At 48.1% G+C, this 11,044-nt stretch overlaps 2 protein-coding genes across 10 annotated transcripts in view; one reads left to right on the plus strand and one right to left on the minus strand.

Annotated features, from left to right (window-relative positions):
* The window catches only part of Ogg1 (8-oxoguanine DNA glycosylase), a 6,329-nt gene extending 4,287 nt beyond the window's left edge, over nt 1-2,042 (plus strand). For 3 of the 6 annotated variants that reach the window (XM_031382879.1, XM_031382882.1, XM_031382884.1), the window contains exons 5-6: nt 1,212-1,362; nt 1,500-1,722. In XM_031382879.1, coding sequence (XP_031238739.1) covers nt 1,212-1,362; nt 1,500-1,702 — 354 coding nt within the window. In that variant the 3' untranslated portion in view covers nt 1,703-1,722. The other 3 variants (XM_031382881.1, XM_031382883.1, XM_031382885.1) reach the window with 2 other exon arrangements.
* Camk1 (calcium/calmodulin dependent protein kinase I) overlaps nt 1,983-11,044 on the minus strand; it is an 11,024-nt gene continuing 1,962 nt past the window's right edge. The window contains exons 3-13 of one of the 4 annotated variants that reach the window (XM_031382877.1): nt 10,500-10,614; nt 8,773-8,904; nt 7,567-7,698; nt 7,349-7,487; nt 6,308-6,434; nt 6,139-6,214; nt 4,911-5,023; nt 4,315-4,393; nt 4,131-4,218; nt 2,369-2,486; nt 1,983-2,266 (exon numbers count right to left, since the gene is read on the minus strand). In XM_031382877.1, the coding sequence (XP_031238737.1) occupies nt 2,172-2,266; nt 2,369-2,486; nt 4,131-4,218; nt 4,315-4,393; nt 4,911-5,023; nt 6,139-6,214; nt 6,308-6,434; nt 7,349-7,487; nt 7,567-7,698; nt 8,773-8,904; nt 10,500-10,582 (1,182 nt within the window). In that variant the 5' untranslated portion in view covers nt 10,583-10,614 and the 3' untranslated portion in view covers nt 1,983-2,171. Of the gene's footprint in view, nt 2,487-4,130; nt 4,219-4,314; nt 4,394-4,910; nt 5,024-6,138; nt 6,215-6,307; nt 6,435-7,348; nt 7,488-7,566; nt 7,699-8,772; nt 8,905-10,499; nt 10,615-11,044 lie in introns of all 4 variants that reach the window. The other 3 variants (XM_031382878.1, XM_031382875.1, XM_031382876.1) reach the window with 3 other exon arrangements.

Consider the following 11,044-nt stretch of genomic DNA (forward strand, 5'->3'; position numbering starts at 1 on the left):
CCTGCCAGGGGTGGGCGCCAAGGTGAGGCCCCAGAGAGGTAGGACATGCCCTTTTTACCCACACTGAGAGTAGGAGAGGCAGAAAGAAGGCACAGCTAAGAATCCAGGGAAGACCTGGCTTCTGGAGGGAGCACAGGAAGGATGAAGGAATAGCACATGTTTTACCAGAGACAAAAGCAGAACACAGAGAGCATGAAAGAGGCTGCCCTTTGGATAAATCTTTAGAAAGGTTCTTTGTGCCCATGCATCATGTGCACCACTGTTTGTTTGCAGAAGTTTTTAGAGGGAAGAGCCAGAAAGTTAATACTGGTTATCTTTGGGGAGACAAATGGAAATGTTTCTGTTTTACCTTTTCTTTTCTTTTCTTGAAATTACATGTGCTTACAGAATGGTTTGTTGATGTCAGTAGATCTATTTATCAGACTATTAGGATTTATAACTTATCTTTATTTTTTATATTCCTCTGTGTCTTAAAATGAGTTTTCAGGAGCTGGCTAGATGGTACAAAGGTTAAGATCAGTTGCTGCTCTTCCAAAGGACCTGAGTTTGAATCCTAGCACCCTCTCGTCAGGCAGCTTACAACAACCACCTCTAACTGCAGTTCCAGGGGATCTTATGCCCTCTTTTAGTCTCCATGGGAACCTGCAGACACATGGCATCTGCGTATTCTGGTGTTACAGATGGTTGTAAGTCACCGTGTAGGTATTGAGAATTGAACCCAGGTCTTCTGGAAGAGCAGGCAGGCAGTATTCTTAACTGCTGAGTCATCTCTCCAGCCCCACTGACTTAAAGATTTTTTTAATGGATTGGCATTACATTTTGGCATTGCCTAATTTCTGCTGTGTGATTTGTCCAAGAATGCAGAGAGCAGAAAAGAGGCTGCCCTTTGGATAAATCTTTAGAAAGGTTCTTTGTGCCCGTGCATCATGTGCACCACTGTTTGTTTGCAGAAGTTTTTAGAGCCCCAGTTTCCTTATCTGTGAAACGAGCATGGTCATACACCTCCTTCCCAGGTTATATGAGCATACAGCCCACACAGATGCTCATTCAGGAACAAGTCTTCTCGGAGCTGTTTTTAGAAGTAATGGGTAATGACTGCATACTGACTGAGAATGCAGAACATTGCTGCCGTAGAGGAAGGAGGAAGCAGATAGCTTTGGATGCTGGCCAAATCCTGCCATTCCTCCACAACAGTTCTCTCTTTGTCAAAGGTGGCTGACTGCATCTGCTTAATGGCCCTTGACAAACCCCAGGCTGTGCCTGTGGACGTCCATGTGTGGCAGATTGCCCATCGTGACTACGGCTGGCATCCTAAGACATCCCAGGCTAAGGGCCCGAGCCCTTTGGCCAACAAAGAACTGGGTGAGGAGAGGGTGATGCTGGGACATTGGGCTGAGGTTAGAGAATCTCTCATTCTTAATCATCTCTCCCACAGTACCCATCTCTGTGCATGGAGGGCACATGGGTCAATTAACATAGTCTCCTCACTTCTAATGTAGGAAACTTTTTCCGGAATCTGTGGGGACCTTATGCTGGCTGGGCCCAAGCAGTAAGTATACCTAGCCCAGACCCTAAAGGACTTTCCCTCACCTTGCCTGACCTCTGGACTCTTCAGCCACCTGTTCTCATGACTCCCACTACCCCCACCCAAGTATTCTCCATTGACCTCAGCCCTGACCTCAGCACGCCCTGCTTACCATAGACTCCTTATGCCCCACATTCCCATAGGTGCTGTTCAGTGCTGACCTTCGCCAGCCAAACCCATCTCGGGAGCCACCAGCAAAACGCAAAAAGGGATCTAAGAGGCCAGAGGGATAGGTAGGGCCCAGGGGACAAAAGATGTCATTGATATTTTTCCCTTTGTTCTCCATTTCTTTCCCTTGTCCCCACCCAGTCTCATTCCTACTTCAGAGGCCAGTACCCCAAATCAAACGGTCAATTTTTACAACAGGGAGCAAGGAAGCTATTTGAGCAAACAGAACTGTCTTGTTTTATCTTCCCTTTATTACAAGAAAGAACAATAAAATAGAAACATTTGTATGGAAAACGCAGTGAAGAGTGAGAGGGGAGGGGCTAAGAGGTATGGGTCAGAAACTCCCCAGTTCTGGGGTATGGAGGAAGCAGGCTGCCTCCAACCCCTCCAAGGAAAGAAACCCTGACATGCTTGATGTTCAGTCCATGGCCCTAGAGCTGGGAGGTGGTGCAGGGGGCAGTTCTGAGCCTGGCTCCACACAGCAGTCCCGGCAGCAGCAGCCGGCTGCTGGCCCTGTGGAAGGAAAGGGCAAGGTGGCTGTGGAGCAGGCTCCAGCCCCAGCCTTGTGCTTTCTCATGGACCACCTATGCCCTTCCACGAGACCCTGGTTCTTACCGCCAGCTGTTGGTGTCAGCAGCTCTCCGTGGCTGCCAGTCTGTCCCTGCCCCTCCTGGCTGGTGCCCAACTGCAGCTTCCTCATGTGCCGAACCACAGCAGTAGCATTGAAAGCTTGCTGTGGAAAGAGAGGAGGAGACTACTGAAAGGGGACCTAAAGGGCTTACGGTCGACAATGCAAATCTCCCCAAGTCCTCCCAGACTCTAAGGTGTTACTAAACTATATTCAGTTAGACATACAGCACATATGTAAAATGCATACAAAGGGACATAAAACTATAATTCATCTAACCAACATTTATGTGTCTACACAGCTCTGAGCATGTTGCCTGGTTATTCATTCATTAAATCCTCAGAACATCTGAGGCAGCACTTTCGTGTTGTTTCTCTTTTTAGACAGTCTTAGTATGGATTGTGCCTCAAGCTCCAGAGTGCTGAGATTACAGGCATATTTATGCTACATACCAAGGACGGCAAGCACTGTTTGTTTGTTTGCAACATGGTCTCACTATGTAGCACTGGCGGTCCTGGAACCCATGGAGATCTGCCTACCTGTTGACTCCCAAGTGCTGGGATTAAAGGTGTATGTCATTACACCTGGCTTTGGCAAACATTAATATTTTTTAACATGGGTTCTCACGTATCCTGGCTATCCTCCATTCTACCTCATATCTCCTGAGGCCTGGGATTGTAAACTATACCACCAACCACCACGCCCAGTTTTGTATGATGCTAGTGAGCCAACCCAGGGTTTCATGCACGCTAAGCAAGCACTCTGCCGACTAAGCTAGTACTCAGCATCCCACCCAGATTTTTTTTTGAGACAAAGTTTCATGTAGTTCCTGATCCTCCTGCCTCACCCTCCCCAAGTGCTGGAATAGCATTAATTTCAGTGGAGGAAACTGAGGTGCAGAAAGGTTACATAATTTGCCTGTTTCTATCATTTTATATCCACCCAGATGTCCTGTGTGCTACTCATGACCATGTCCAAAGCTACAATCACCCCCTTAAGACATGTTTCTGCACCAGGGTCATTATCATGGTCATGGTACCACTGTCCACTTTGTCCCTAACCGAAAGGTTGGGGCAGCCTTTGACATCTTACTCCCTCAGTATGTCTTCCATCTTTGTTTCTTCTGAGTCTCCCTCCTGCTTTTGACCACTCCTGTGTTCCTCTTGCTGCTTCTGAGTCAAGCCCCAGCATACGCTGCATCTATGACTCATCCTGCTGGGCTTCTCAGGCTTCCTTCCTTGCCTTCACTGCATCCTGAAAGCCCTTTCTTCAGGATGAGCCCCTGCGTTCTGTCTTTCTGGAGTCATCCTCTACAATAGGTGGGTGTCCCACTATAGCAGTCATGAACCTCAGTGGCACAGCAGCCTCTACCAGCTTCTCCAGCCTGGCCTCTTGACACTCAGTTCCCTTAGTTCCTTCAGCCCCTGAAGTCCAGCAGGCCACATTCTCTTACCCTGGCCTCTCTGCACTGCTGTTCCCTCTACCTCAGGTGTATTCTCTATGCCTGGTTAATTACTAGTCAACTATAGGTCTATAGCCACCTTTCTGACCCTTCCTGGGCCCCATGTCTCTCTAGAGATGGAGCTCAGGAACCACCTCTGGACATTAGGGGTCAGGAAGCCTTCATTGAGTGAACAAGAGAGATTCTTTGGAAAACCTCCCTGGGCAGGCAGGTCCTGTATGCAGTTGGTACTGGGTACTGTGCAAATTGAATCTGGGAAAGACCGAGGATTAAAGGTGTATGCTGACCTTCCACTTGCTCTTGGCAAAGTTCTTCTTGATCTGCTCACTCACTGATTGGTGGATATTCTTATCCAGAGCTGTATCTCCTGCAATCCTAGGATGGGGGTATATATAGAGTTGCCTGTGAGGATGGGGCAGGTCTGGGGCCCCCAGGTCCCACCCTAACACAATTTAGAGTAGGAGCTCTCACCATGGGTGCTGCAAGGCCTGCTCACAGGTGAACCTCTTCTCTGGGTCTTTCTCCATCAAATGTCGTATGAAATCTTTGGCTAGAGCCCCAAGAAAAAAGCAAAGATACAGCATGACCATGCCTGTGGACACCAAGACAGTGCTCATCACATCTCACCTGACAAGGCACGACAAGAGGCCTGTCTGCCCCACTCCATATATCCCAGCCTTCTAGCTCCCTCCATTTTTGAGAATATAATTACAGAAGAATCCACTCAGTATGCTCACACTAGTGTGTAAACCACTGTAGAGCCATCACAAGCTGGTCCCTGACTGGAATACAAAATGGAAGATAGAAATATTTATACTGTTTAAGCCTCAGAAAAATCAGTAAGCTGCAGGGGATGTATTTTTGTAAATACTATATTAGAAGACTGAATGTCTACAGAGCTCTGAGATTAGGAACCAAGCAGAGGGAACCCAAGATTAGACATAATGTCATCAGCTTCTAGTCTGGGAATAAAATATGACAGAGGCAAGACCGTGGGGAGACTCCTGGAGCAGATGAAGAAGGTCCCTGAGGCAGGGGAGAGATGAAGAAGCCAAAGACCCAAATACCAGAATCAGAGATGTCATCCCAATAAGGAGAGTCAAACTCATACTCGGCCTTCAAAATCTGTTCAAAGAGTTTGGCATCATTTTCATCATAGAAGGGTGGGTAGCCACAGAGCCTAGGCAGAGAAAAACCGAACTCATGTCAGCTTTAATACTTGTTGGCTTGGAGGTGGCATTTTGGGGCAGTGCCAAGAGTCAGAAGGGACCCACAGGAAGTTCACTTTCTTGCTCACTTCTATCTGGCAGTACTGGCCTTCCTTCTGTCCTTTGAACATGCTATCATTGGATTTTCATGTTCGACATTCCTCCCATACCTACCTAAACTGGATCGTTTGCTCACTCAAAAGCCACTCAAATGTTACCACCACAAAGGGCCCTTAACTATCTGAAATGACATCTATTCAATTCGCATCTCCCTACTCCTGCTTGATTTTATCTTCAGTGATTTTTACCAGATCATACTATTATAGATTTATTTTCTTACTGATTCTTTTTTTTTAAAGATTTATTTTATATATTATGAGTGCATTGTAGTTGTACAGATGGCCGTGAGCTATCGTGTGTGGCTGCTGGGAATTGAACTCAGGACCTTCTGCCGCCGCCCCCCCCCCCCCCCCCCCCCCCCTGCTCGCTCCAGCATAATTCACTGTAGCTGTCTTCAGATGCACCAGAAGAGGGCATCGGATCTCATTATGGGTGGTTGTGAGCCACTGTATGATTGCTGGGATCTGAACTCAGGACCTTCAGAAGAGCAGTCAGTGCTCTTACCTGCTGAGCCATTTCGCCAGCCCATCACTGATTCTTTCTACATGTCAACTCTTAAGGGCAGGCACTTGGATTGTTTCATTTTCTGCTAACTCATGCTCCCACAGTGCTGGAAACATGGTATCTCCTGATTGATGCCTGTTAGACTTTCTTTGTTTATTTTCATGTATATAGGTATTTTGCCTGCATGTAAGTCTGTGTGCCATGTGTGTGTATATGTGTACCCATGGAGACCAAAAGTAGGCATTAGATCCTCTGGAACTAGAGTTGCAGATGGTTGTGAGCTACCATGTGGGTTCTGGGAATTGAATCTGGGTCTTCTGGAAAGGCAGCAGTTACTCTTATCGCCTGCACCATCTCTCCATACTCCTGCCTGTTAGTATTTATCTGGTAAATGTAGAGAAGGAATGGGCACAGCAGGGAAGACAACTCTAACCACAGGCACCTAGACCATGTCCCCACTTACAGTATATAGGCAATGACTCCTATGGACCAGCAATCCACAGCCTTGCTGTAGGGCTTCTGGGCTAGGACCTCAGGGGCTGTGGAGAGAAGGGATGTGGTGATGACAGATGTCTACCCTGCAGCTCCTGGCTCTTTCCTCATCCCCAGCCCCAACCCAGGGCCCTCCTCACCCACATATCCTGGAGTCCCACAGGCTGTGGAGAGCACACTGCCTGGGTCCTCCATCTTAGAGAGACCAAAGTCGGAGATCATGATTTTGGAGTCTTCATCCAGACTGTAGTACAGCAGGTTCTCTGGCTTGGAGGGTAGGAAAGAGGGGTTGGTTGTCAGAGGTAGCCAGAGGGTAGCAGCACTGCATGCTTCTCTAAAATCCACTGTGGCTAGCTCACTAAATCCATTAGAAGCTAGCTAGCATTTACTGCTAGAAGACTGTAAGTTCCAGAAAACACAGAGCCAAGGGGTTATAGGAAGGATTTTCATAGAACTTACAAAAATCCCAGTATTACAAAAAATTTTACTTTTTATACCTCCTGTGCTGGATCTTAGATAAGTACTTGACTGATTTCAACCCCACCACATAGGCAGCCTGTCCAGTCTGAATAAAAACCCACTTTACCAATGAGGAAACCAATGTCTTTAGAGGCAGTGATTCACCCAAGAGCCAGTTAGGGCATGGCAAGGCTAGTCTTCAACCCAAGATCCATTGTATCCCAGAACCCTTCCATCCTGGATGGAAAATTTGTTGTTTTGGTTTTGGTTTTGATTTTTTGAGATAAGGGGTCTCTGTGTGGCTCTGGCTGTCTTGGAATTTACTCTGTAAACCAGGTTGGCCTTGAACTCAGAGATCTGCCTGCCTCTGCCTCTATGCACCGCCACAGCTGGCTTAGACAGAAGTGTTTTTCAATGTAGGCCCCTATGCATTTCTCTGAAGCTTTGTTGTCCCCATTTGTTCTCTACAAAGAGTAAGTAGGATGTTTCATTATAGAAAAAAACACATAAGTTGTTAAGGTAAAATACCAGCCCAGCCTACCTTGTGTCCCTGTCTAAGCTGGAATAAGAGGAGCTGGTTAGGAGGGTCACAAGTAGTTCATTTTGCAAATGGGAAGCTGAGGCTTCAGTGAGGGGCTGAGAGGTACCCAAAGACAGACAAAGTGGTACAGACAGATCTCCTCCCCTGGTGCATATAGTTCACTAGGCCCCTCAGATCCCACCTTAAGGTCCCGGTGCACAATGCCCAGGTCGTGCAGGTACTTGACAGCATCCAGCACCTGGAGGATGAGGCGACTGGCATCCCGTTCTGTGTAGAATCCTTTCTCCACAATTCTGTCAAACAGCTCTCCACCTGAAACCCTGCAGCAAAGGACCAGAAAGTGGCCAAGAGAGTAGGGCAGCAGGAAGAGGAGGTAGGGTAGGCAGTCAGGACGCTTACAGCTGCATGATGAGGTAGAGGTGGCCCCCACTCTCATAGATGTCATCCAGGGCCACAATGTTGGGGTGCTTGATCCTAAAAGGAGAGATGAGGTGGTTCACAGCTTCCGGTGGTGCACCCATTCCCTGGCACCTGCATCCAGGGCAGGACACCAAGGTTCTAGAACCCACTGGGGGAAAATTGATGCTAGAAGGTAAGAGAAGAATAGCAAGCCAACACTGGGCTCTGGTGTCACACAGACCTGGGCCCGGATATATTGCCTCTGCTACTTGCTTCTTGGGAGCTAGCATTTTTACTTTGCAGCTCTCATGGGAATGTGGCTTCTAAGTTTTCCTTATTTACACTTTCAGCCTCCCCGGCCCAGAGGTCACCTCAAGTATAAAGAATATCTAATTCAGCTCTCTTTTAGTACCAGGCACAGAGTAGTTGCTTATGGTATTTGGTGAATTGAATGCAACCTCTGCCTGAGTGTCATCTATAAAAGGACAGTCACATGAAATCACGTGACAAGCAGGGTGCTTGGCACTGTGCTTTCGTAAAGTCAGTACTCAACAAATGAACAGGTATCGATTGATCTTAGAGATAAGGAAGACATGGCTTTCCCATAGGCTTTCTGTGTAACTGTGGACAAGTCTCTTGCCCTCACTGGCCTCATTATCCCACCCACCCAAATTAGGGAAATGAAATGACCATTTCTTCTCTGTCCAGATAGGAAATGAGAGGCACTGGAAGCAAATGCTTGCTGTAAGCTTTGCAGCATGAGTAGGTTTCCTGTCGTTTGGTTGCTAATTTAGTCAGGGGGTCAGCAAATAGTCTGCTTTACTCAATGGGCCTTGGGTGACCAGGGTATGGGAGGGCCTTGGGTGACCAGTGTATAGGAGGGCCTTGGGTGACCAGTGTATAGGAGGGCCTTGGGTGACCAGTGTATGGGAGGGCCTTGGGTGACCAGTGTATGGGAGGGCCTTGGGTGACCAGGGTATGGGAGGGCCTTGGGTGACCAGTGTGTGGGTGGGTTGGCCTTGAGGCTCCATGAACACATTCATCCTCTAAACAAGCCCTGGCACCCCAGGCTCATCTGAGAGGTTAGCTCTGTGCCAGTCACCCCCTGCCAAGTTCTTGTCCTCAGAGGCTCAGAATTCAAACTGAATTCAAACTCTCTAAAGCAATCTAAAGGAATGAGGAGGGGTCGGTACAGTGCCCACACACTTGTGTAAGACGGCGATCTCATTCTCCATGCTGCCTTCTTTGCCCTCCAAGGCCTTCTTGGCAATGCATTTGATGGCCACCAGTTTCTGAGTCCTCTTGTCCTCTGCCAGTATCACTTCTGAGAAGGCACCCCTGTGAGTCAGAGATTTGCAAGATGAGGAGCTAGAACCCCAGCTTCTCGCCCTCTCCTCCATTGCCTGTAGCCTCCATGACTACCTATGTCCTTCCGCACTCAGCTACCCCCTGGCTCCAGAGGTGGTCACATAAGCCAGACATGGCCAGTCAAGGTTGTCTGTCCCCGCCTCAGTGCCTCAGTAACTGATCACTTATGATAGTTTCCTGGCACTGAGGATGAATGAATGAGCAGGGAGGATGGCAGCCTGGAGTGGATACAGTCATCTTTGTCAATACTGGGGAGAGCCTGCTCCAAATTGAAGCCAACCAAAGGAAGCCAGGCTGGCAACATGCAAGCCAACTGGGCCTGAACTCTACCCCTGTAATACTTGATTATGTATGTGGTTGATTGATTCAGTTTGAGTTATAGGTAACATAATGCCCTTTAGATCCTCACAGAATCATCATTACTATGGTGGCCATTCTTGGCTCTCCAGTTTGCCCACACATGATGGCTAGTCCTTTTTACTTTTTCTTTTTTTCAGCTTTTGCCACTTTATGTGTACAAGTGTTTTTGCCTACATGTATGTCTGAACCACATATATACCTGGTGCCCACAAAGGTCAGAAGAGGGCATCGGATCCCTTTTATTTATTTATTTTCCAAGATAGGGTTTCTCTGTGTAGCCCTGGCTGTCCTGGAACTCACTCTATAGAGCAGGCTGGCCTCAGAAATCCACCTGCCTCTGCCTCCCAAGTGCTGGGATTAAAGGCGTGTGCCACCACAGCACAGCTCAGCCAATGCTCTTAACTGCTGAGCCATCTCCAGCACCAATAGTCAGTCTTAAATGTCTTCCTTTGTGCCTTGAAATGACCTCTTGCCTTCTTAGTCTCTTCTCAAGGCCTTGTATTCTCTGCCCCTTTCCATCTTTTACTGCTTGAATGTCTCCCCAGGAGACTGCCTCTTTCTGTGGTAGCCTGACTTCTGAACCTTTACACGCACTGTTCCACCTGTCTTGAATTACCTTCCTTCTTTCTGACAAGCACAAGCTCACCCATCTTCTCCTTTTGCCTCCCCCCCACACCAGGTCTCTTGTCCTTCAGGGAGTGTTACCCAGACAGAGGAGACTACTCTAGCCTCTACCACCTCAATAAGAGTATAATACGCATCTGCCTGTCATTTTGTGTTTTGTCTGTGTCTCTAGAACCAAGTAATACAGGGGAAAAACCAGGTTTGAGTTATATTTGGATTCCCACCATCAAGAGCAACCATGCCCAGCCTCAGTTTCCAAATCTAGGCCAGAATACCCAGCTCTTGGCAGCAATCTAGATAAATGGTTCTTCTGTTCTCCTGTACTTCCTTCTCTTCATAAGGAACCCATGACTATACAAGAGAGGCCCCATCCTACCCACAGTTAGCCAGAACCAAAAAGCTGCACTAGCCTGCACCATTGCAAAGCTGCCACAAGACCTGCTCTGTTGGAAAAGGGAAGTAAGTGTTCATCAAGTGACCAGAGGAAGCATCGCCCCAGACTCAGCCCCTCCAGCCATCAGGCTCAAGAGCAAAGCCCTTCCCAATTCTGTCACCCCCCAACCCCCCACCCTGAGACTCACGTGCCCAGAACATCTCTGAAGTCATAAATATCCCTAATGTCTTCCGCCTGCTTCCACCTGGGGCCTTCCACTGCCCCTGGCATGGCCCACTGCCCCCCAGCCACAGCCAGGGCTCCTAGGAAGGAAATGGAGAGAGATATTCTGAGGGCCTGCCCGTTCTGAGAATCTACTGCATGTCCCATGACCAACCAGCATAAGTTTATTCATCCCTGGATCTGTTCATTGAGAACAGGCATTCAGCCTTCTCCCGGCATTTGTTCATTCAGCATGTCTGCAACTTCTTATACCTAGAAAAAAATCATTCCTAGTAGCAAAATTCTCAGTATTCATGCATTCCTTCAATTCTTCATTCTCCATTTTGCCCCAGTCTTTTCCTCAATCCTAATACCCAAGGAAACCTTCCCCTCAAGTCAAGGAAGATAGCATATGAGACCCCAGAGCAGCTAGAAGCAGCATAGATGCACCCTAGAGGAACCCTGCGCCCAGAAGCAGTGATGCCTCCGTCTCCTGGGGAGGGCTAGGGTGTCCTCCTCCTCCTCCTCCTC

Source organism: Mastomys coucha, unplaced genomic scaffold (genome assembly GCF_008632895.1).
Source record: "Mastomys coucha isolate ucsf_1 unplaced genomic scaffold, UCSF_Mcou_1 pScaffold20, whole genome shotgun sequence".
Lineage (NCBI taxonomy): Eukaryota > Metazoa > Chordata > Mammalia > Rodentia > Muridae > Mastomys > Mastomys coucha.